Here is a 27,570-nt window from a genome sequence, read left to right as displayed (position 1 = left end):
GAATGTCTGAAAATGTTGAGCGTGACACAGAGCAATGGAATGCCCCCCTAACTCTTGCCAATGCCTTCGGGGCGATATCGAATTTGATATATTTATTGAAATGAATTCAATTGCGCCGTGAGTGGACACGTGGCATTTCACCGCTCGCATTGAGAGAATGCCTGGAATTGGTTTCTGCCCGTGCCTCCGATCAAGCTGCCCACAAGCCACTGCCCGCCGCACCCCCCGTCACATCACGTTTTTTTTTTGTCAAATTGAGTTCCGTTATGATTATATATTTTGCAGCTGCAGTCGATCGCCGATTATCCGGTGGCTTCGTGGAGGTGGGGGACGCCAGATTTTTTTTTTTATAACGCCGAATAATCACGACCAATAATTATTTGAAACTAAGGGTTGTTCGGTGGCACCTGCGGCGCCCCTCACAACTATTTTACGGCCTTCGGCCAGGAAAGTCACCCAAAAAAATTGCACACGAACGACGCATTCACGCAAGCACCCGATGCTCCGTTTTGAAGTTTCAAAATGAAACATCTTTGAATTGTACTATGTTTTGAATTAGATCATTTCCTTTCCTTCATTAAAAGCTTATATCATTTCACATCTGGAAGACTTAATTGAAAAGGACATTTTGTGTGAATTTTGTCTCGTCGTTAAGTAGATGGCCTTGCTTGGGGTGTTCGGTTCGATGCGGACTTTCGCCTGTTTGGGATTGCGGGATCGAGACAAGGCGACGTGGAGCTGCTGGCCGTGCGAGAAGACCGCCGTCTGCAGATTAATTCCAACGTAATCGAACGTCTGTCCCTGCACCTCCGTCGTTCATGCAGGGGGTGCGTAGGTTTGCAGCGCCCCCTGCATGAAAACGACGGAAAGTGTGCAACGTTCATCACAGATAGAAAAAGTTGCGCGCTTACATAAGAGTATAGCACAAGTTTGCACAGTCTTACATGGCATTATGTTTGTAGGCGTTGTGTGTGTCTAAGTTTTTTTTAGTGTTTTTTATTGTTTACTTTGTCAAAATTGGCACGAATGAACATACAAATAGACGAATATAAATATCCTACTTAAAAAAAAGTTTCCGTATTTACTGTACCATACCACTCCAATCTCGAAGCCTCTGCACTATGGGGTGATGTATTTACGTGGAGTATTTGCATTGTTGAGTGAAGGGTATAATTGTACCGTGTGTAATATTTGACACTGAAATCAAGCGAATGTACCAGGTCTGCCCTGTTCACTTTCCTCCCGTCGGCTAAATAGACAGCAACAATAAACAAAATGAAGTTCGGAGACGATGAGTGGTGACTCTGCGGTGTGCTCTGCGTTCTGGAGAAGTGCGGCGACTCGATGTCTCAACACCCGGGGGAGGGGGTTGTGAATCGGCAAAAACTTTATTCCAGAAGGGCAAATTGTGTGAATTGCGATCAGAGACAACCTCCACGTCACAAGAGCCATCAGAGACACTCCTACACGTCACAAGAGCCATCAGAGACACTCCTACACGTCACAAGAGCCATCAGAGACACTCCTACACGTCACAATAGCCATCAGAGACACCCCTACACGTCACAATAGCCATCAGAGACACCCCTACACGTCACAAGAGCAATCAGAGACACCCCTACACGTCACAAGAGCCATCAGAGACACCCCTACACGTCACAATAGCCATCAGAGACACCCCTACACGTCACAAGAGCCATCAGAGACACGCCTACACGTCACAATAGCCATCAGAGACAACCCTACACGTCACAAGAGCCATCAGAGACAACCCTACACGTCACAAGAGCCATCAGAGACACTCCTACACGTCACAATAGCCATCAGAGACACCCCTACACGTCACAATAGCCATCAGAGACACCCCTACACGTCACAAGAGCAATCAGAGACACCCCTACACGTCACAAGAGCCATCAGAGACACCCCTACACGTCACAATAGCCATCAGAGACACCCCTACACGTCACAAGAGCCATCAGAGACACGCCTAGACGTCACAATAGCCATCAGAGACACCCCTACACGTCACAAGAGCCATCAGAGACACTCCTACACGTCACAATAGCGATCAGAGACAACCCTACACGTCACAAGAGCCATCAGAGACACCCCTACACGTCACAATAGCCACCAGAGACACCCCTACACGTCACAATAGCCACCAGAGACACCCCTACACGTCACAAGAGCCATCAGAGACACCCCTACACGTCACAATAGCCACCAGAGACACCCCTACACGTCACAAGAGCCATCAGAGACACCCCTACACGTCACAAGCGCCATCAGAGACAACCCTACACGTCCCAATAGCCACCAGAGACACCCCTACACGTCACAAGAGCCATCAGAGACACCCCTACACGTCACAAGAGCCATCAGAGACACCTCTACACGTCACAAGAGCCATCAGAGACACCCCTACGCGTCACAAGAGCCATCAGAGACAACCCTACATGTCACAAGAGCCACCAGAGACACCCCTACACGTCACTACACGTCACAATAGCCATCAGAGACACCCCTACACGTGACAAGACCGATCAGAGACACCCCTATACGTCACAAGAGCCATCAGAGACACCTCTACACGTCACAAGAGCCATCAGAGACACCCCTACACGTCACAATAGACATCAGAGACACCCCTACACGTCACAAGAGCGATCAGAGACACCCCTACACGTGACAAGACCGATCAGAGACAACCCTATACGTCACAAGAGCCATCAGAGACACCCCTACACGTCACAATAGCCATCAGAGACACCCCTACACGTCACAATAGCCATCAGAGACAACCCGAACACGTCACAAGAGCCATCAGAGACAACCCTACACGTCACAATAGCCATCAGAGACACCCCTACACGTCACAATAGCCATCAGAGACACCCCTACACGTCACAAGAGCCATCAGAGACAACCCTACACGTCACAAAAGCCATCAGAGACACCCCTACACGTCACGAGAGCGATCAGAGACACCCCTACACGTGACAAGACCGATCAGAGACAACCCTATACGTCACAAGAGCCATCAGAGACAACCCTACACGTCACAAGAGCCATCAGAGACACCCCTACACGTCACAAGAGCCATCAGAGACACCCCTACACGTGACAAGACCGATCAGAGACAACCCTATACGTCACAAGAACCATCAGAGACACCCCTACACGTCACAATAGCCATCAGAGACAACCCTACACGTCACAATAACGATCAGAGACAACCCTACACGTCACAATAGCGATCAGAGACACCCCTACACGTCACAAGAGCCATCAGAGACACCCCTACACGTGACAAGACCGATCAGAGAGAACCCTACACGTCACAAGAGCCATCAGAGACACCCCTACACGTCACAAGATCCATCAGAGACAACCCTACACGTCACAAGAGCCATCAGAGACAACTCTACACGTCACAAGAGCCATCAGAGACAAGCCTACACGTCACAAGAGCCATCAGAGACACCCCTACATGCCACAAGAGCGACCAGAGACAACCCTATACGTCACAATAGCTATCAGAGACAACCCTACACGTCACAAGAGCCACCAGAGACAACCCTATACGTCACAATAGCTATCAGAGACACTCCTACACGTCACAAGAGCCATCAGAGACAACCCTACACGTCACAAGAGCCATCAGAGACAACCCTACACGTCACAAGATCCATCAGAGACACCCCTACACGTCACAATAGCCATCAGAGACACCCCTACACGTCACAAGAGCCATCAGAGACAACCCTACACGTCACAATAGCCATCAGAGACAACCCTACACGTCACAAGAGCCATCAGAGACAACCCTACACGTCACAATAGCCACCGGAGATAACCCTACACGTCACAAGAGCGACCAGAGACAACCCTACACGTCACAAGAGCCATCAGAGACACCCCTACACGTCACAATAGCCATCAGAGACAACTCTACACGTCACAATAGCCATCAGAGACACCCCTACACGTCACAAGAGCCATCAGAGACAACCCTACACGTCACAATAGCCATCAGAGACAACCCTACACGTCACAAGAGCCATCAGAGACAACCCTACACGTCACAAGAGCCATCAGAGACAACCCTACACGTCACAAAAGCCATCAGAGACAACCCTACACGTCACAAGAGCCATCAGAGACAACCCTACACGTCACAAGAGCCATCAGAGACAACCCTACACGTCACAATAGTCATCAGAGACACCCCTACACGTGACAAGACCGATCAGAGACACCCCTACACGTCACAAGAGCCATCAGAGACAACCCTACACGTCACAAGAGCCATCAGAGACACCCCTACACGTCACAAGAGCCATCAGAGACACCCCTACACGTCACAAGAACGATCAGAGACAAGCCTACACGTCACAAGAGCCATCAGAGACACCCCTACACGTCACAAGAGCGACCAGCGACACCCCTACACGTCACAAGACCCATCAGAGACACTCCTACACGTCACAATAGCTATCAGAGACAACCCTACACGTCACAAGAGCCACCAGAGACAACCCTATACGTCACAATAGCTATCAGAGACACTCCTACACGTCACAAGAGCCACCAGAGACAACCCTACACGTCACAATGGCCATCAGAGACAACCCTACACGTCACAAGAGCCATCAGAGACAACCCTACACGTCACAAGAGCCATCAGAGACACCCCTACACGTCACAATAGCCATCAGAGACACCCCTACACGTCACAAGAGCCATCAGAGACAACCCTACACGTCACAATAGCCATCAGAGACAACCCTACACGTCACAAGAGCCATCAGAGACAACCCTACACGTCACAATAGCCACCAGAGACAACCCTACACGTCACAATAGCCATCAGAGACAACCCTACACGTCACAAGAGCCATCAGAGACAACCCTACACGTCACAATAGCCACCAGAGACAACCCTACACGTCACAATAGCCATCAGAGACAACCCTACACGTCACAAGAGCCATCAGAGACACCCTTACACGTCACAAGAGCCATCAGAGACACCCCTACACGTCACAAGAGCCATCAGAGACAACCCTTCACGTCACAAGAGCCATCAGAGACAACCCTACACGTCACAAGAGCCATCAGAGACAACCCTACACGTCACAATAGCCACCAGAGACAACCCTACACGTCACAATAGCCATCAGAGACAACCCTACACGTCACAAGAGCCATCAGAGACAACCCTACACGTCACAATAGCCATCAGAGACAACCCATACACGTCACAAGAGGGACCAGAGACAACCCTACACGTCACAATAGCCATCAGAGACAACCCTACACGTTACAAGAGCCATCAGAGACAACCCTACACGTCACAAGAGCCATCAGAGACAACCCTACACGTCACACGAGCCATCAGAGACAACCCTACACGTCACAAGAGCCATCAGAGACACCCCTACACGTCACAAGAGCCATCAGATACACACCTACACATCACAATAGCCATCAGAGACAACCCTACACGTCACAAGAGCCATCAGAGACAACCCTGCACGTCACAAGAGCCATCAGAGACACCCCTACACGTCACACGAGCCATCAGAGACACCCCTACACGTCACAAGAGCCATCACAGACACTCCTACACGTCACAAGAGCCATCAGAGACAACCCTACACGTCACAATAGCGATCAGTGACACCCCTACACGTCACAATAGCGATCAGAGACACCCCTACACGTCACAACTCAGCAGCTGAATTCCTCGGTCCAGAAGATTGCCTCCACATTTCTAATTGGTCTGTGCCTCGGACTCGACTGTGCACGTGGGGGCTCAGAGTCCAATCAATGATCTCCATGTGCCCGATCTTAAATAATAATAACGCACCAGGCTACCCGTAGCTGTGCGAAATGGGCTCTTAAATTCCCAAATGCTACAGTGCACAATTAAATGCGTGTGATTCATCACAGGTGGTTTCGGGAGGGGCATAGCTTTGTGACGTCATATTTGAAGGTGGGGTCTGACTTTTTGTGACGCCGTGTGACGGGGGTCGGGTCAAAAATCGTCCAAAATCGCGTGACGTCATTTATGGACGCCCCCCAAGGAGCGCACAACAACAACAACTGCCATTCGTCACTAAGTGGCGGTGACGGCGCTTGTGCCAGGCTATGTGCACGTTAAGGCCACGTGAAGTGTCGAACACCCGCTGACAGGAGGTCACGGGACAGACCCAGGTCCCACGGGTTGACTGAGATGACCGGCCGATGTACCACCAGTACACCCCGACTGTGCCAACTTGCTGTGTTTTAGCCACCCGGCACTCTGCTTCTCGTCGTGCGCGTCGCTCCTCTGCCCTCCGCGCACACATACACAGCCCTGCTTTGCGTCGTGCCATAGATTTGAGGCACCCATCTATCTATAGGGAAGCCAACCGTGCGATCCCGAGGAGTCCCTTTGCACCTCTTACGTAGCCACGCAGCACGCTGGACATTCCCCGTGCCGGGTTCACGTTTAGCAAGAAGTGTCGGAACGCGGAGCTGTCCTCAAATAGAGCATCCGAAAATGTAGTTGCACGAAAGCTACTTCGTGCACTCCGGTACTGGCGTCAAATTTAAATATCATGAGCAGCGGGAGGGATGCAAGTCAGGCATTCAACTGGTGCTCCACGGTGGCTAGATGTTAACTACCTCGCCTGGTATACAGGAGGTCGTGGGTTCGATCCCACCCCCTGACGCCTGCTGTATATTTGGAGTTTGCGTGTCTCTCATCATCATCACGTGGCGAGGAGATGTGAGCTGCCTTACGGGGTATACAGGAGGTCGTGGGTTCTGTCCCACCCCCTGACGCCTGCTGTATATTTGGAGTTTGCGTGTCTCTCTCATCATCATCACGGTGGCGAGGAGATGTGAGCTGCCTTACGGGGTATACAGGAGGTCGTGGGTTCCATCCCACCCCCTGACGCCTGCTGTATATTTGGAGTTTGCACGTTCTCCCCGTGGTCGTGTGGATGTTTTTTCTGGGTGCTTCGGTTTTCCCCTCCACATTTCGAACCAACATCACGGGTTTAGAGCATCTGGCTGCTGATATACATTTCCACGTGATGATGGTGATGACGATAAGCCCACGACGTTGGGCTGCTATCGTTTGTGATTGCCAGGTCGCTTCGGAAAAAGAGCGACATAGCAGCTGAGTGGGCCGTTACCTGGTAAAATAAACACGTAATTTGCAGTTTATATCATTGGGGAAAGAATCACGTTAAAAGATATCTCCTCTCCAGGCAGGCTAATACTTATCGGTCAAGCATTGAGCCTTCATGATAGCCTCCTTCTCATTGCGCCAGTAATAATGGTGAGAATATTAAACGTACAAGGACTCCTCTATTTACGAACATTCGACTTTTTCAGAGAAACAAACATATGTCCAGTTGCCTGTTTGAACCGAGTCGCAAGTTCAACAGCCGCGCAATAGATGGCGGTGGTGTCATCTACATTTTCAGAACGTGAAGAACCAGTGGCATCTACATCTACAGGAGATTATACAACTTTTAAAGCCATTCCCCGTACAACACTTTTGAAATAGACGGGAGTGAAGTTTATCTGCAGAACACGAAAAACCAGTGGCATCTACATCTGCAGAACGTGAAGAACCAGTGGCATCTACATCTGCAGAACGTGGAGAACCAGTGGCATCTACATCTGCAGAACGTGAAGAACCAGTGGCATCTACATCTGCAGAACGTGAAAAACCAGTGGCATCTACATCTGCAGAACGTGAAGAACCAGTGGGATCTACATCTGCAGAACACGAAGAACCAGTGGGATCTACATCTGCAGAACGTGAAGAACCAGTGGCATCTACATCTGCAGAACGTAAAGACCCAGTGGCATCTACATCGACAAAACGTGAAGAACCAGTGGGATCTACATCTGCAGAACGTAAAGACCCAGTGGCATCTACATCGACAGAACGTGAAGAACCAGTGGGATCTACATCTACAGGAGATTATACAACTTTTTAAGCCATTCCCCGTGTTTAGTGTACACGCCGTACAACACGTTTGGAATGGACAGGAGTAACATTGGACTTACGAACAGACCTCTGGAACCTAACTCGTTCCTAAGTAGAGGAGTTCCCATACTCAATCTGGTCGAGGGGACGCACATTGTGCACGGTCAACCAAGGCGAAGGGTGATTCTCTCGGCTGTTTTTTTTTGTAAATTTATTCAGGATGTACAAAATGCTGTAACACGAACGCAACATGTCACCGTTTGACGAGTGCGGCATAGGTTGGCACAGCCAGACCTAGACTTGAGATTCACGTGCGTAACAACAACAACAACAGAGACAAAATGTTCTCCAGATAAAAACAATAACATCTGGTGAGTGTCATTAAATAAAGCAGCTCATTGCGTCCCCAGTGTTTTGCTAACGAGGGTTCAGCTATGCAGCCAGACGATGGCGTGCGTGGGTGGTTCGGCATTCGAAATGAGGGCCTCAACTTTGTTCTGTCCACCGACATCGGCAGTGTTCTAAGCAAACCACGTGATCCAGTTTAACGGATCATGAAAACAAAAATGTACCCGACCAGCGCCTGGCTCTGTGCGGTCAACAACATCCATCGGCAAAGCCGCGGCTTCTCGCTAACCGTGGAACAAACATGGTAGTCGCTGCATCGAGTGGCGCTTTCAGATGCGCTTCTGCGGCCGTCTGAAAACGCTCTTCCGTACGATATTAGGAAGCCCCTGGAGCAATGCACTTTTAAATCATCACCTAAATTGACAAACTCCTTTATTTTCTTAGAACTGCTTTTTGTGTTTAGTCCGATTAGCACGGTTGGCTACGTATGGTGGCGCGGAAGACGTTCGACATACATACATACACATCCAAGATCGTGGTGCCACTGACGATTGTGTGTGAAAACGGGGCAATGGAAATTAACATTTACACCGCATTTAAATGCAACGTTTAACCTCATGATGCTGCACAAGATTAGCGTGCTGTGTGGGAACAGTGGTCTCGAACCTTCAATGGAAGAAAAAACGGTCTCGAACTTAGACTCAAACAGGTCTGTGTGAGTGTGTGTGTGTGGGGAGGGGGTGGAGTTTGCCGAGAGAGGGGGTGAACCATAATGTAAGTGTTTGAGTTAAATCGCGTAAATATAAACGTGTCATTAAACTCGCCACCACCCGACACAGCCAATTAGCAAGGTTTGTCACGTGAACAAAACGTGCCAATTAGTTGCAACATTTCCAATTCGAGTGCAACGTTTCGCCAGTAATTACAACCAGCATCATCAGCTATGCAGCCAGAGGCGACAGCCAGATCTTCAAATGCAATGCACCTCCATTATGGAGAGGGGGTGGAGTTCCAACCGACAGAAGCGAGCTCCCCATTCAGTGGTGGGTGGGGTTCGCAAAGGGGGTTTTGGGAGGGCACTGTTACAGGATACAATGAATCCGCGACAGAATGAATTCTAAATTATGTTAATGCATAAGAAAGCCAATCAGCGTCAAGGTTGCGGCCTAGTGTGGGCTTTTTCGGTCCACAAAATCGTCACTTTAGATCCAGATATCATGTAACAGGAATCACTTTAACGATTTAAAATATCGTACTAAAACTGTCCCAGCTTCATCCACGCTCACATACACACAGGTATGCAAACTATCACAGCTTGATCTATGCTTGATCGGTGCTCAATCGGTGCTCGAGCACAGATAAAGCGTATGATATTTTTAATACATGTGTGTGTTCGAGTAAGGATCAATCTTTGTATCGTAACAAAAATCTGTAGATTCCTGTTTAAGTATATTCCTTATATGGTCCTCAACATTAACATAAGGTATCATTAATTCTGTCACGGATTCATTTTGTCCTGTTACAACTGCTTGCAAAGGCAAGGCCATGAAGAAAGCTGCCGTCTCTGGTGTAGGCCAATCAGTGTCAAATACAATACATTATAATTATTAGAACCATGTATGTTCGCATGTTCATCACAAGTACTGTGTTTACTTAATGCAAACTTGATGATGCCTTGCAATAGGTGTGTGTCTATTTAGTGTTTGAACATCTTAACGGTGGCTGTGAGATGTTAACTACCTCGCCTGGCCTACAGGAGGTCATGGGTTCGATCCCGACCCTGACACCTGCAGTATATTTGGAGTTTGCGTCTCTCTCATCATCATCACCACGGTGGCTATGAGATGTTAACTACCTCGCCTGCTATACAGGAGGTCGTGGGTTCGACCCCGACCCTGACCCCTGCTGCTGTATATTTGGAGTTTGCGTCTCTCTCCCTGCAGACGCGTGGATTTTTCTCCAGGTCCTCCGATTTTGTCCTTCCACATTTATAAACAACACGCATTTAGAGTAAATTTGGCTGCTATAAATTTCCTGTTTTACTGCCAGAAAGGGCATATGACGCCGGTTCTTATTTTTATCATCATCTTTTTGATACTGGGAGGAAACGAAAGATCCCGTACATACATTACAAGTTGTACTGCTGTGCAAAGCTGCCTGTGACTCAGTAATGCCCAAACAAAGTATTTGTCAGGCTTAACGGGGTGGTTCTTTGCCTCGACAATGATCGGGTTCATTTAATCATTGGTTGGTTATCGACAATCTCCCAATGACAACTCGTTTTTTTGTGGCATTGCCACATCCCCCGCTTTCACCGTTGTCTCGCCGACTTTCGTCGGGCTGCTGTTTGTGTGTGCGTGTGTGTGTGTGCGAGCGTGTGTGAGCGTGCGTGTGTGCGTGTGTGAGCGTGTGTGTGTGCGTGTGTGAGCGAGTGTCAACACAAGCGACATTTGGATCACCGCCCGCGGTGTCCTGACTTGCACAAAGACAAAGATCCCCCATGTAGCCTTAACAGACTGTTTGGGCAAGTGCTGTCAGCGAGTAGCACCGATGAAGGCTGGCACAGCACACGAGGACGTGGGTGACCAGTGCCACGCCCGGCCGCCTTTGTCTCCCCAGTGGTGATGTTTACACACCGCACCAGGTACTCATTTGAGGCTGAGTCGACCTAGGGGAAAGCCGAGAACCGGTTCAGATTAATCGTCACCGGTGTCGGTGGCCGTTAGCGGGAATCCAACGTCGGGTCCCCGGGCTGGTAGTGCGGCAGAGCGCCAACCGCCTACACTACCGCTACCCACACGCACACACATACACGTGCGTGTTCCTAAAGCGGCCGAGAGCTACGGAGGTTCCCGTTCCTCCCGTGACGACGATAACGGCGACGGTCGACCTCTGTTTGTTGTTCATCTCTTGTGAGGCCAAAGCCAAACCAAACATTTTTCCACGCCCCACCGCCACCTCCGCAGAAATTGTCTGAGCCACAGTGGCGAGGCAGAGCCGGGGCGTTTCTTCGCAAACGGGGGGGAATGTTGTACATGCGTTCAGATCCTCGCCCCCCCCCCCCCCCCCCCAGAATCCACCAATGATGATGAACCTCGATTGAAGCCACGAATCCGGTTGTCATTCGAGAAGAAGAGGCGTGGTGTTTCCCCACGCACCGCAGGAATGCGATGGACTTTTTTCCACCACCAGGCTCGGGACTACCCAATGGATAGTGCATGGGCCCGAGGCTCTCAGCTTCAGGACGCTTGGGGGACCTCACAAGTGCACTTGGCCTGGCGCAGGCACTGTGGTGAGCGTCACCGCGACACTTGGTGGCGAATGGTGGCTGTTTGTTGGTGTTGTTCGTGTTGCATCAGTGGGGTGGGGAGCGGTTGCAGCGGTGAGCGCGTTGTGCAAAGAAACCCCGGCGACCCGAGTTCGATTCCCGCGCACGGCCAACACCGTGTGACCATTATCTGAACCGGTTCTGGGCCTCCCCGAGGTCGACTCAGCCTCAAGCGAGTACCTGGTGCGGTGTGCAGTAAACATCGCCACTGAGGGAGACAAAGGCGACCGGGCGTGGCGTTGGCCAACCCACCCCCTCCTGCGCCATTCTGGCCATCACAGGCGCTGCTGCTGCTGCTCACTACTTGCGCCGACAGTCTGTTGCAGGCTACACGGGGGATCTTTGACGTTGTGGCGTTTCGTCAGCGTCACCACCGTGCCGCGAGCACGTTCCGGGAGGCGAGTTCGCTCGCCCAAGACCGAGGAGCGGGGAAAAACGAAAAAGAGTCGTGTAAAAAAATAAACCTCTGAAAAGTTCAATCGCGGCTCCCTCCCTCGGCTTGAACGCGACGGCCCCAGCCGTGATGCATCGCGGCTGGGTGCCGTTCCCGCCCAGAACGACAGTTCGAAACAATGACGATGCTCCCCAGGTCCTGCAACGCCCACGCTCAGGCGGCATCGTCGTCGTCGCGGCGGCCGGCCCGGCCCGACAGCCGGGCGTAGAGCGGCGAGAGCAGGAAGCGGGGGTACGAGTCGCGCTCCATGAGGCCGTAGATCCGCTTCTGCGCCGGCTCGAACGCCCCCGGAGCCGCCCCCGGGAGCCCGGCTTCCGTGGCGTCCCTCGTCAGGCAGTCGAGGTTGACCTGTGGGAGCGTGGGATCAACGGTGACATTGAAATGTTGCAGAGACAATCCTCGCCCTTTGTGTTCCGCTCGCCTGTTTGGTTGTCCTTGGCTACGTACGGTGGTGCAAAAGAAGTTGAATGTACAGTGAAACCTTGGATTGCGAGTAACTTGGCCTGCGAGCGTTTTGCAAGACGAGCAAACATTTAAAATGAATATTAATTTGATAAACGAGCGAGGGTCTTGCAATACGAGTAGTAGCACGTGTCTACGCTTTGTACTGCCGAGCGTCACGTGATCACAACTGATACACGAGTGCTTTGGGTTACAAAACACGTTTCCGGAAAGAATCATGCTCGCAATCCAAGGTTTTACTGTGTATACATCCAATTGAGAGTTAAAGGCGCCACGATGGCTATTGGATGTGTTCGATCCCGACCCTGACGATGCCTGCTGCTGTATATTTGGAGTTTGCTTTTCTCTCTATCATCATCGTCATTCCGGTGCCTAGGAGATGTTAACTACCTCGCCTGGTATACAGGAGGTCGTGGGTTTGATCCAGACCCTGACGTTTGCTGTATATTTGAAGTTTGCGTGTGTCTCTCTCTCTCCCCATGGCCGAATAGATTTTTTCTCCATGTTTTTCTCTCCACATTTACAAACATGCATTTAGAGTTATAAATATATACATTTCCACGTGATGAGCCACTTTGTTGAGCGATCATTTGTGGTCAGGTCTACATAGCTCAGTAGGCCTTTCCTGATAAAATACAAATAGTTTAAATCGAAATTTAAATCGAAGTTTAAAAGTAGTTTAAACGAGTGAAAACATTTCAAATCTCCATAACAAAACAAAGACAGGGATGGTAGTGCAGAACAGCGCTAACCGCTTACACCACCACTCCCCACAAGAAAAGACAAACAGACTGTTGGGGCAAGTGCTGTTCGCGAGCACCTATGAAGGCTGGCATGGCACACGAGGGGGTGGGTGGCCAGCACCACGCCCGGCCGTTTTTGTCTTCCCAGTGGCAATGTTTTTCACATCGTACCGGCTACTCATTTGAGGCCGAGTCGACCTAGGGGAGGCCGTGAATCGGTTCAGAAAATCGTCACTGGTTTTGGCCGTGAGCGGGAATCGAACTTGGGTCACGGGGCTTCGTAGCGCAGTGTAGCGCTAGCCACGACACCACCGCTCCCCACATCAAAACACACAGCAGTGGACAGTGAGATTTTAAGCCATCGCGTTCTGACGTACATAAGTAGTCATCTTTGAATAAGGGACACTGTTTGGAATGTTGCCTATGATACAATATTTATATATACACTTTTTTTTCTTCTTAAGGAGGTGTCATTGATGAACGCGTTGTGTTTGTTACATAAGAAGGTTGGACCCGGGAATGCATTCCATAAATGTAAAACGTGGCCAGGCACACACCAAAAGGCAAACATCCCCCGTGTAGCCTTAACAGACTGTTGGGGCAAGTGCTGTTCGCGAGCACCTAATGAAGGCTGGCATGGCACACGAGGGGGTGGGTGGCCAGCACCACGCCCGACCGCCTTTGTCTCCCCCAGTGGCAATGTTTTTACACACCGCACCAGGTACTCATTTGAGCCTGAGTCGACCTAGGCGAGGCCCAGGACCGGTTCAGATAATCGTCGCTGGTTTCGATCGTGAGCGGGAATAGAACTCCGGTGGCCGGGGGTTCGTAGCGCAGCGTAGCGCTAACTGCTGCACCACCACTCCGCACACACACGCACACACACACACGTACACACACGCACACACGTACACACACGCACACACACGTACGCACACGCACGTACGCACACGCACGTACACACACGCACACACACGCACGCACGCAGAGTCCTGACTCTTATTTGGCTCACCTCCTTGGGAGCGTGGTTGGCAATGAACTGCGAGTAGATCTTGCGTGCCTGCGCCAGGCGCTTGGACTCGGCCTTCATGCGCTTGAACTCCTCGCACGCCAGCCAGAACTCCAGGTTCTCCTCGCTGAACTCCGTACGCAGGAAAGCGAGGAATGCCACCCGCCCATCTGTGGAAGGAAAAAAATTAAACCGCGGCCCCCGGAAGATGAGAGAGAAGACGAAAAAAAAAGACGACAGCTCTTTAAATCGTTTCGCTCGCCGCCAAGCTGAGACATTCCGAACGCGCGCGATAATCGCCCGTCGACCTAAAGTCCTCCCGCGGGAACGCGTCAGAATCTCGGAAGCCAAGCGGGGTTGAGGCTGGATCATTGCTGGATGGGAAAAAAACAACACAAGGGTAGGGGTTTTACCCTTTTCTGGGAATGAAACAGCAGTTGTGTTCAGATGTTCAAACACCGTACAACCACCCAACCTGAGCTATGAATGCTCTGATACTTGCTTCGTCTTTGTTACTGTTCGCCTTTTGGCGTTCTCTGGCCCGACACTGGTGGTGCAGAGACAACGCCATGAAGAAGGCAGTCAATGGTGTTGGCCAATCAAGTTTCAAAGACAATGCGGACATGATTTTTTTTTTTTTTATCAGAGCATGGTTGTGTGCATGTTTTTGCCGCAAGTAATGTGTGTGGGCAACGCAGACTTGATGCCTTGCAATATGCGTATCTATTCCGTGTTTGAACATCTTAACGGTGGTATACAGGATGTCGTGGGTTTGATACCAACACGAACGAACGCCTGCTGCATTTTTGGAGTTTGAGTGTCGCTCTCTCCCCGTGGTCACGTGGATTCTTCTCCGGGTCCTCCGGATTTTCCCTCCACAGTTGGAATCAACGTGCGTAACAAGCTATTTGGCTGCTATAGATTTCCACGTGATAAGCCACTTCGTTGAGCTATCATTCGTGGCCAGATCGCTTCTGAAAAAGACCTCTACTAAACTTAAACTATTTTTTTATTTGACCAGGTAAGGGCCCACTCGGCTGCGTTTCTCTTTTTCAGAAGCCCTGACCCGGCTATTACAAATGGCAGCCCAAAGAAAGTGACCTTACCATCAAGTGAACATTTATAGCAGCAATTTACTCTAAAATGCACATGCCCTTACCTATTCTTGGTTCTTTTGAAAGAACCAAGAATATGAATCCCTGCAGTCACGAAAGCTTCAAATCAAAATTCATGCCCTTACCTGGTAAAATAAAAATAGTTTGTAGTTTTGGGCTACATTGTAGGCAGGAAACGGCAGCGCAGGAAAATGTATATTGTACTGTACTTCTGTGCTCCACTCATCTATGCCTCACACTGCCACCAAGTCACGCTGACCAGGGTGGTCATTGAAGCGCTATCGACATAGCCTCTATAGCTCGCCGTCATCCAGCAGTGTATTGACAAAATAAAGATGTCTGCGGATGAGAAGTGCGATGTGATGTGTGTGTGTGTGAGAAATGCTAAAGAGGCCAAGATAATCAAATCGGGCTTTGATCTCCTGTCAACACATTGATACGGCAGGTTGAGGCGCCTGCGATGAGCTGAGCTGCGCGTGTGTGCGCGTGTTTTAACTTCTTTGAGCACCGTACGTAGCCAACCGTTCTCATCGGTGTCAAAAAAGTTCAACCAAGACAAAGACCGCCCCTGTAGCCTTAACAGACTGTTGGGGCAAGTGCTGTTAGCGAGTAGCAGCAGCTATAAAGGTCGGCGCGGCACACGAGGGAGTCGGTGGCCAGCACCACGCCCGGACACCTTCGTCTCCCAAGTGGTAATGTTTACTCCACACCGCACCAGGTCCTCATTTGCGGCGGAGTCGACCTAAGGGGAGGCCCAGGACCGGTTCAGATAATCGTCATCGGGTCTCGGGGGCCGCGAGTGGGAACCGAACTCGGGTCGCAGGAGTTGGTAGCGCAGGGTAGCGCAGCGTAGCGCTAACCGCTACACTACAGTACCACCCCCCCCCCATACACGCACAAGCGAGCGCGAGTGGTCCCGCAACCTCGCCACGCATCCCAGCCGATTCCAGAGCCTCTCATCTCGACTCACATTTATGGCTGAGCAGTCGGTCCAGGGACTCGCTCCACGCTCTGGCTTCCTTGACGGACACCCTGTCCAGAGAGAGAGAGAGGCAGAGAGAGAGGCAGGCAGAGAGGAAAGACAATTTTGGCCTTTAACAACGGAACAGGGCACGACGAAGCATCATCACCGGCGTTCACTCGCGTCATCTCCTTCAACTTTAAAGAAGACGCAGTCTCAGTCCAATTTACGACGGCCTGCAACACGAACATTTACGTTTGGCTGTCACCCATCCTGGCACTGCCCAGGCTCAATTCCTTGCTGTTTTGGCTTCACTGCTGGCGTTCTGGTAGTTGGCTTAGGCAAGGCAGGTTACTGGCCGCCGGCTTCATCCGATATTAAATCAGCAACACGTGCGTTGCCACAGCAGAACTCGGCCCCTTAACTACCCTTGTAAAACTAAAATAATAAACGTTTTTTTTATTTGACCAAAAAGGGCCCCACGAATGAGCTCCTGTATAGCCCTTTTTTCAGAAGCGATTCTGGCTGTCACAAATTATAACTCGACGAAGTTGCCTTATCATGTGGAATTTTAGAGCAGCCATTTACTCTCAACTCGGGGGGGGGGGGGGGGGTGGGGGAATCACTCTTTCCTAACATCGCGTTTCCCACGACTAAAATATCTCCCACCTCTACGACAACAACACCACCACCACAATCACTAACGCCGCCACCAACGCTGCCACCACCGCCACCACCGACTTATTTCTCACCGCACGTAGCTAACCGTGCTGTGCATGTGTATGCACGGTGAACTTCTTTCGCACCGTACGTAGCCAACCGTGCTAATCCGAGGTGCCGGCGAAGGACGACAAACTAAACGGAAAAAGCAATTTCTGAAGAATTTAGTTTTAGATTTAAAAGTGCATCATACTGTAGCTCCCAGTGGCTTCCTAATATCGGAAGGGAAGAGCGTTCCAGACGGCTGCAGAAGCAGAAGCAGCGCATCTGAAAGCGCCGTGCGACGATGATGCGGCGACCGCCGTCTTCGTTTGATGGTCTGCCAACAGCCGCTATGAGGCTGACGACCGGGGTTGGCGTGGTGATGGTTTATTGCTCCCTGATGAGATCGGCGTGGTATCGTGGTTCACTCGTGGCAAGCGCTTTGTGCGTGTGATGAGCGCGATCGTCAGCGTAGTAACCCCCTGGGCTGTTGGGGAGGGCCACTGCACTCTTGCGTATCCTGTGGCCAACGCCAAATCGCCATGCGGACGCCAAGCTCCCAAGTGGCAGCTGCCACGGTCTCCCTTCCCCTCCCTCGTTCTCCTGCTAAGTAAGACTCTCAGTTATCCGTGCGTGGTTTGTCCGATTTGCGGGTTAACCGTGCACCTGACATTTAGGCGTGAATTCATAATTTGTGGATTTTCCCCTGTAGCCTAAATTAATCATCTACAAACTGTTGTACATTGTCTTTCTTGTAAATATTTACTACAAGCCACGTGGTGCTTAAACCGAACAAATATGCTGCTCCGAGTTAATCCGAAATCCACGCAATCGCCTCTACAGTACAGTAGTTGCAATATCTTTACAACAGTGGGGCGGAGTTTGATTGGTGTTGATTGCCTGTGGCTTTGCTGTCATCCGCTTAGCGGGCGGACTCTTCTGCTGGGCGGTAGCAGGAAAGTGTTATTATCACTGAGCACGCACATAATTGATCGGTCGATCATTGGTATTTGTTCAGAATGTATGCCTATATGAGTGGTTTTTGGCATAGAGATCCGTGGTAAATGGTAACGTTTTTGGATTATCGGCGATTTCGAATGACCCGCGGCCGTCCTCCCCGTCGTTAGCGCGGGCGATCGAGAGTCCGACTGCGGTGCCATTCACACGACGGGGGGCCTGGCTAGCGCTTGACAACACAATCCCAGTTCAAGTAAAACAACAGCAACAACCCTTAGCGTTAAAACTAAGACGGGCGGAGAACAACCCCTACCCCTGACCCACTAACGAAGATGGGGGAGGGAGACGCGAGTGAAACTCAACGGTGGCTCTTCGGACAAGCCCTCAAAAACTCCCCGGACTGACGGCCGCGTCCTTAACGAGGCGGTCGGCCCACTGAACTCTCTTTAATCGGCCGATGCCGTGGCGTGCACGGTGGCCGGTTGGCGGTGGCGGCTCCTCGGGAGGCTTCACTGGACTCACCGCGGAGGCTTGGCGGTGGACAGCGCCGCGTCCGTGTGCTGCTGCTGGTGGTGGTGGTGGTTGCCGTTGTTGTCGCCGGAGGCGACAGCCCCACGCCTCCTCAAAAACAGCAGCTTCCTCATGGCTCTCGCGCCTCTGACGTCGTGGCACGAAGGGCGTTCCTTCGCCAAGATCGAGAGAAGTGCCGTTTGCCGGGCCCTACTGGCGGCGCTGTCAGAACAACGGGAAGAAGAAGAGACATTTTTAGTTTCGAATTCGGTAAACAAAAAAAACCCCTCAATATTTCGTAACGTAGTAGTGATGTAACGCCCTGATGTAACGCAGTGATGTAACGTAGTGATGTAACGTAGTAACGTAATGTAGTGATGTAACACGGTGAAGAAACGCAGTAATGTAATGTAGTAATGTAACGTAGTGATGTAACGTAGTGATGTGACGAAGAAATGTAATGCAGCGAAACGTTAATTCGCTACGAATGACGAGTAGCAGCTTGGGTGAAAGAAGGTGGGGGACGTGGAGAACCCCTTGTTTTTATTTCACGGGATAATGCGTCAATGACATTGTAAATCGGGAGTGTTACTACGGAGCTGTAGCGGCTGCAAATGTTTTATCGAAGACTGAGAGTGTGAAACCGTGAGAGGGTAAGGACGTGATGTGGATTAGAGCCGATAGGAGGCCACGATATACAATAATCAAATATACAGGGGACTCCTCAACTTGTGAACATTCGACTTACGAACTTTCAGAGATACGAACAAACTTGGTCCGTATATCCGGTTGCCTGTTCAGACCGAGAGTCGTAAGTTCAACTGCCGAACAATAGATGGCGGTAGTGGCATCTACATCTGTAGCCTACGAAGAACCAGTGGCATCTACATCTGTAGAACACGAAGAACCAGTGGTATCTACATCTACATAACGCGAAGAACGAGTGGCATCTACATCTGCAGAATACGAAGAACCAGTGGCATCTACATCTGCAGAACGTGAAGAACCAGTGGCATCTACATCTGCAGAACGTGAAGAACCAGTGGCATCTACATCTGCAGAACGTGAAGAACCAGTGGCATCTACGTCTGCAGAACGTGAAGAACCAGTGGCATCTACATCTGCAGAACACGAGGAACCAGTGGCATCTTCATCTGCAGAATGTAAAGAACCAGTGGCATCTGCAGAATACGAAGAACCAATGGCATCTACATCTGCAGAAGGTGAAGAACCAGTGGCATCTACATCTGCAGAACACAAAGAACCAGTGGCATCTACATCTGCAGAACATGAAGAACCAGTGGCATCTACATCTGCAGAACGTGAAGAACCAGTGGCATCTACATCTGCAGAACGTGAAGAACCAGTGGCATCTACATCTGCAGAACGTAAAGAACCAGTGGCATCTACAGAACGTGAAGAACCAGTGACATCTACATCAGCAGAACACAAAGAACCAGTGGCATCTACATCTGCAGAACATGAAGAACCAGTGGCATCTACATCTGCAGAACGTGAAGAACCAGTGGCATCTACATCTGCAGAACGTGAAGAACCAGTGGCATCTACATCTGCAGAACGTAAAGAACCAGTGGCATCTACAGAACGTGAAGAACCAGTGACATCTACATCAGCAGAACGTGAAGAACCAGTGGCATCTACATCGACAGAACGTGAGTAACCAGTGGCATCTACATCTGCAGAACATGAAGAACCAGTGGCATCTACATCTGCAGAACGTGAAGAACCAGTGGCATCTACATCTGCAGAACGTGAAGAACCAGTGGCATCTACATCGACAGAACGTGAAGAACCAGTGGCATCTACATCTGCAGAACGTGAAGAACCAGTGGCATCTACATCTGCAGAACATGAAGAACCAGTGGCATCTACATCTGCAGAACGTGAAGAACCAGTGGCATCTACATCTGCAGAACACAAAGAACCAGTGGCATCTACATCTGCAGAACATGAAGAACCAGTGGCATCTACATCTGCAGAACGTGAAGAACCAGTGGCATCTACATCTGCAGAACGTGAAGAACCAGTGGCATCTACATCTGCAGAACGTAAAGAACCAGTGGCATCTACAGAACGTGAAGAACCAGTGACATCTACATCAGCAGAACGTGAAGAACCAGTGGCATCTACATCGACAGAACGTGAGTAACCAGTGGCATCTACATCTGCAGAACATGAAGAACCAGTGGCATCTACATCTGCAGAACGTGAAGAACCAGTGGCATCTACATCTGCAGAACGTGAAGAACCAGTGGCATCTACATCGACAGAACGTGAAGAACCAGTGGCATCTACATCTGCAGAACGTGAAGAACCAGTGGCATCTACATCTGCAGAACATGAAGAACCAGTGGCATCTACATCTGCAGAACGTGAAGAACCAGTGGCATCTACATCTGCAGAACATGAAGAACCAGTGGCATCTACATTTACAGAACGTGAAGAACCAGTGGCATCTACATCTGCAGAACGTGAGTAACCAGTGGCATCTACATTTACAGAACGTGAAGAACCAGTGGCATCTACATCTGCAGAACGTGAAGAACCAGTGGCATCTACATCTGCACAACGTGAACAACCAGTGACATCTACATCTGCAGAACACGAAGAACCAGTGGGATCTACATCTACAGGAGATTATACAACTTTTAAAGCCATTCCCCGTGTTTAGTGTACACACCGTACAACACGTTTGGAATGGACAGGAGTAACATTGGACTTACGAACAAATCGACTTACGAACACAGACCTCTGGAACCTAACTCGTTCCTGAGTTGAGGAGTCCCTGTACTAATAATAATAATCATGTTTCATTACTCCCACTTAGATGAGAGTCAAATCACCGCTCAGAGTTGTGCGGTGGGCACAGCGGTCACAACCAGTGATTATCTTAACCGGTCCTGGGCGTCCCCTCGGTCGACTTAGCCTAAAATGAGTACCTGGTGCGATGTGTAAGCATCGCCAACAGGGAGACAAAGGCGGCCGGGCATGGGGCTGGCCACGCACCCCTTCGTGTCCCGTGCCGGCATTCGTAGGTGCTACTCGCTAGCAGCACTTGCTCCAACAGTCTGTTACAGGCTATACGGGGGATCTTTGTCTTTGTAGAGTCGTCCAGTGTTGGGCGGTAGCTTGCTAAATAGATGCGGCCAAAGCGGCTGAGCCGGTATATCTGTGTACGTGTGTGCGTGTTCAGCATAAATACAGTGTGATGAAAAAAACAAGAATAGCCTTCATATTTTCTGGCAATAAAACAGGTGTTAAACTAAAAGGTTATTTTCATCGTTACCAGGTAAGGGCCCCACTGAGCGTTTGTGTCGCTGTTTTTCAGAAGCCCTGACCTGACCATCACAAATGACAGCAGCTCAACGTAGTGGCTTATCATCATCATCATCGTCATCACCATCACGTGGACAATTATAGCAGGAGCCAAATACCCTAAACACATAGAGACCCATAGAGACCCATAGAGACACACAGACACATACAGAACCAGAGACACACAGAGATAATCTAAATTATCCCAATCCAAATGATCTCGTACAGAACCAAATACGAATTCTTTTTTTGTTACCAGTTAAGGCCCCCACTAAGCTGCTGTGTCGCTCTATTTCAGAAGCGACCTGGCTATCACGAGTGATAGCTCACCGAAGTAGGCTTATAACCATCATCATCATCACGTCGATATGTATAGCAGCAGACAAAATACTCGGAGACGCGTGGCGTTGATTCTAAATGGACGGGAAAACCGGAGGACCCGGAGACAACTCCACGCGACTACCACGTGGAGAGAGACACGCAGACTCCAAATATAGAGCAGCATGCATCGTCAGGGTGGGGATCGAACCCACGACCTCCTGTAGACCAGGCGAGGTAGTTAACATCTCCTAGCCACCGTGATGATGATGAGAGAGAGACACAGACCTCCTGTATACCAGGCGAGGTAGTTAACATCTCATAGCCACCGTGATGATGATGAGAGACACAGACCTCCTGTAGACCAGGCGAGGTAGTTAACATCTCATAGCCACTGTGATGATGATGATGATGAGAGAGACACAGACCTCCTGTATACCAGGCGAGGTAGTTAACATCTCATAGCCACCGCGATGATGAGAGAGAGACACAGACCTCCTGTATACCAGGCGAGGTAGTTAACATCTCATAGCCACCGTGATGATGTTCAAGCACGAAATAGTCACACACCTATTGCAAGACGTCAGTTCTGCATGAACCAACCCACGTTCCTTGTGGTGAACATGCAAACAAACATGGCTCTGGTGACAATAATAATGATGATGACGTTACATGCATTGTCATTGAAACTGAATGGCCTACACCAGGGACAGCAGAGTTCTTTATAGCCTTGTCCCACCACCAGTGTGAGACCAGGAAACGCTAAAACGCGAACAGTACAAGGGCAATGCAAGCATCAGAACACTTATAGCTCGGGGCTTTGAGCATGAAAATGATGGGGAAAAAAATAAGAATAGGTTATACATCCTTTCTTGAAATAACAAGTGGAGTTGTGTTAAGATGTTCAAACACCAACTAGATTACAGGCCTATTGCAAGGACATCAAAGTCTGCGTTGACCACACACAGTACTTTGTGGTGAGCATGGTGTAATAATTAACGACGTGACTTTGCCGAAAGAGCTAAGAATTTAACACGGAGTGGTCGTAGTAGGAAGCTTTCGAGCCAAATATTATCCCCGACAGTCGGTTTGTTTGGGTTAGATCGCGTAAAAGACCCGAAGCAGAAGGAGCACTTTAACTGTGTGGCTATCGCCAGATGGTGCTGCTGGTTATTGTTGTTGCTGTTGTGGTTGTTGTTGCTGTTGTGGTGATTGTTGTTGTGGTAAATTGTAAATGTTGTAGTGGGTTTACTGTCGAACACACAACCGGTTAGTGATGAACTAAGTAAGGAATTGGCCACGTTTGTGTTTGCGTGACACAAACCCCTTACTAATGGGTTGTGTCGGGTGGTGGTGGCGAGTATAAGGATCACCACGGTGGCTATGAGATGTTGACTACCTCGCCTGGTCTACAGGAGGTCTGTGTCTCTCTCTCATCATCATCACGGTGGCTAGGAGATGTTAACTACCTCGCCTGGTATACAGGAGGTCTGTGTCTCTCTTTCATCATCATCACGGTGGCTATGAGATGTTAACTACCTGGCCTGGTCTACAGGAGGTCTGTGTCTCTCATCATCTTCACAGTGGCTATGAGATCTTAACTACCTCGCCTGGTATACAGGAGGTCTGTGTCTCTCTCTCATCATCATCATCACAGTGGCTATGAGATGTTGACTACCTCGCATGGTGTACAGGAGGTCTGTGTCTCTCTCTCCATCATCACCACGGTGGCTAGGAGATGTTAACTACCTCGCCTGGTATACAGGAGGTCTGTGTCTCTCTCTCATCATCATCATCACAGTGGCTATGAGATGTTAACTACCTCGCCTGGTCTACAGGAGGTCTGTGTCTCTCATCATCTTCACAGTGGCTATGAGATGTTGACTACCTCGCCTGGTATACAGGAGGTCTGTGTCTCTCATCATCTTCACAGTGGCTATGAGATGTTAACTACCTCGCCTGGTATACAGGAGGTCTGTGTCTCTCTCTCATCATCATCACGGTGGCTATGAGATGTTGACTACCTCGTCTGGTCTACAGGAGGTCTGTGTCTCTCATCATCATCATCACCACGGTGGCTATGAGATGTTAACTACCTCGCCCGGTATACAGGAGGTCTGTGTCTCTCTCATCATCATCACGGTGGCTATGAGATGTTAACTACCTCGCCTGGTATACAGGAGGTCTGTGTCTCTCTCTCATCATCATCACGGTGGATATTAGATGTTAACTACCTCGCCTGGTATACAGGAGGTCTGTGTCTCTCTCTCTCATCATCATCACGGTGGCTATGAGATGTTAACTACCTCGTCTGGTCTACAGGAGGTCTGTGTCTCTCTCTCATCATCATCACAGTGGCTAGGAGATGTTAACTACCTCGCCTGGTCTACAGGAGGTCTGTGTCTCTCTCATCATCATCATCACAGTGGCTATGAGATGTTAACTACCTCGTCTGGTCTACAGGAGGTCCGTGTCTCTCTCTCATCATCATCACGGTGGCTAGGAGATGTTAACTACCTCGCCTGGTATACAGGAGGTCTGTGTCTCTCTCTCATCATCATCACGGTGGCTAGGAGATGTTAACTACCTCGCCTGGTATACAGGAGGTCCTGAGATCGGTCCCGACCCTGACAACGCTTGCAGCTGTTTATTTAGAGTTTGCGTGTGGGGTGGGGGAGTTTAACGACACACACAGACAGACACACACAGACACACACACAGACAGACACACAGACACACAGCGCCACAGACACACAGACACACACAGACAGACACACACGCACATTATATATGTACATACACGATCTAACCCCGATCATCCAACAAAACTCCCCCCACACACACAGACAGACACACAGACAGACACACAGACAGACACACAGACACACACACAGACACACACACAGACACACACACACAGACACACACACACAGACAGACACACACACACAGACACACACACACAGACACACACACACAGACACACACACACAGACACACACACACACACACAGACACACACACACACAGACACACACACACACAGACACACACACACAGACACACACACACAGACACACACACACAGACACACACACACACACAGACACACACAGACACACACACAGACACACACACACACAGACACACACACACAGACACACACACACAGACACACACACAGACACACACACAGACACACACACACAGACACACACACAGACACACACACACACACAGACACACACACACACAGACACACACACACACAGACACACACACAGACACACACACAGACAGACACACACACAGACACACACACAGACACACACACAGACACACACACACAGACAGACACACACACAGACACACACACACACACAGACACACACACACACACACAGACAGACACACACACAGACAGACACACACACACACACACAGACACACACACACACAGACACACACACAGACACACACACACACAGACACACACACAGACACACACACACACAGACACACACACAGACATACACACAGACAGACACACAGACACACACAGACAGACAGACACACACACAGACACACACACACAGACAGACACACACACAGACAGAGTCGCGCTATTCGCGAACGCGGTGGCTCTTACCGGTGATGGCACGAGTCGTGAATTTGTTCACCTTGCTGGGGGGGGGGCGGGCGAGGCAGAGGGATGCCAACGGAGCCCTGTCGGGCACGAGAGAGACAGGGAGAGAGAGAGAGACACAGGGAGAGAGAGACAGGGAGAGAGACAGGGAGAGAGAGACAGGGATAGAGGCAGAGAGACACAGGGAGAGAGAGAGACAGGGAGGGAGCGTGCACCCTGCACGGCTGTCACACCCCGAGTGTTCCACGGCTGTCAGAAGCGAGCTCGCCCCCCCCCCCCGCTGTCTCTTTATAGGCCACGGGGCCGCCAGTGACGACTCACGGGGCGGCCAATCCGCCGCCTCCTCGCCTGCCTGGCCCAACCCCCCTGGGGGGGGTCGGCCGGGGGTGGGAGTGGTGGGTGGTGGTGGTGGGGGGTGGTGGTGGTGGTAATGGGTGGGGGTGGTGGTGGTGGTAGTGGTGGTAATGGGTGGTGGTGGTGGTGGTAATGGGTGGGGGTGGTGGTGGTGGTAATGGGTGGTGGTGGTAATGGGTGGTGGTGGTGGTAATGAGTGGTGGTGGTGGGGGTGGTGGTGGTGAGGGTGGTGGTGGTAATGGGTGGTGGTGGTGGTAATGGGTGGTGGTGGTGGTAATGGGTGGTGGTGATAGTGGTGGTGGTGGTGAGGGTGGTGGTGGTGGTGGTGATGGGTGGTGGGGGTATGTTTGACCTCTTCAGAGGGGACACGCCACTTGTGTAGACAGGAGCTGGTTCGAGTGGGTGCGGTGTTCGGGTTGGGTTCTGGCCGAGAAGAAACTTTAAACGAAACGAACGATTGGATTGCCTTTTACTGTCATTTTACCAACCGGGTACGGCCCACGACTGAGCTACAGAACACTGAGACTTAATTTTTTTTGCCAGCATCAAAGTGTAGTGACATATGACGTCACTACCATGTCGGGTCTGCACACACATGACGTCACTACCATGTCGGGTCGGATGACGTCACTGCCGGATCAAGGTGGGGCCCAGGGGGGACCTTGGGGTCACGTGGCTGGGGTTCCGGAGCCTTCTCGAGGGTTCGAGAAGGGGGGCGTGGCCAGGCCACGCCGGGGAAGCTCATAAGCGGGCCCCGCTGAGGGAGCGGGGCTGTTCGTGCCCGGGATGAAGACGCCTCGTGATGGCTGAATCCCCAAGTCGTCGTGGCCAGGCAGAAGCCCTCCTGGCTTGGCCACGCCAAGCGGTACCCGAGTGTCACCGCCACATGTGTTGAGGTGTAAGTGATGACTCAGATGTTCATGTAAGGGCTTGCGACAGTTTTTTTTTAATTAAGGGTTTGGACAACTTCCCCCAGGGGTGGGAGTCCTTCACTAGGTCCCTCACACGAACCGTCTCTCTGTCTGTTCTTAGCTCGGCTAGCTCCGGTCTCTCTCCCTCGAGTCGGATCGGGGAATCAGCCAACACAGTTTAGGTTTCAGTTTAATTTATTTGGTATAGCCCTGTGAGCCATTCGGCTCTTGAATCGGGTGCAACCGCAACAAACAAAAACAAAAAACATCTTATTCTTAGCTCTTTCGGTAAAGTCACGTTGAAGGGAAACAACAAAATAATAAAATATATATAAAACAATAAAATTTCTCACGACGTTTCGACCATAACTCAAACGGTCGTCACCTGAAGACGACCGTTTGTGTTATGGTCGAAACGTC

The 27,570-nt window shown here is 50.4% G+C and overlaps 1 protein-coding gene across 1 annotated transcript; it reads right to left on the bottom strand.

Moving 5' to 3' along the window:
- Positions 1-8,190: 8,190 nt before the first annotated feature.
- LOC116958195 (regulator of G-protein signaling 8-like) lies at positions 8,191-26,156 on the bottom strand. The gene is made up of 5 exons (XM_032980699.2): positions 25,889-26,156; positions 18,598-18,807; positions 16,426-16,487; positions 14,344-14,510; positions 8,191-12,474 (listed from the first exon to the last, which is right to left on the bottom strand). Exons 2-5 carry the CDS (start codon positions 18,717-18,719, stop codon positions 12,280-12,282), a joined length of 546 nt encoding a protein of 181 aa, XP_032836590.1. The 5' UTR covers positions 18,720-18,807; positions 25,889-26,156; the 3' UTR covers positions 8,191-12,279.
- Between the last annotated feature and the right edge of the window lie 1,414 nt (positions 26,157-27,570).

This window comes from Petromyzon marinus, chromosome 74, assembly GCF_048934315.1.
Source record: "Petromyzon marinus isolate PM22_M1 ecotype Great Lakes invasive population chromosome 74, UKy_Petmar_22M1.pri1.0, whole genome shotgun sequence".
Classification (NCBI taxonomy): Eukaryota; Metazoa; Chordata; class Hyperoartia; order Petromyzontiformes; family Petromyzontidae; genus Petromyzon; species Petromyzon marinus.
Note: the sequence above shows the minus strand (reverse complement) of the source record. Positions and strands in the feature narration are given on the sequence as shown.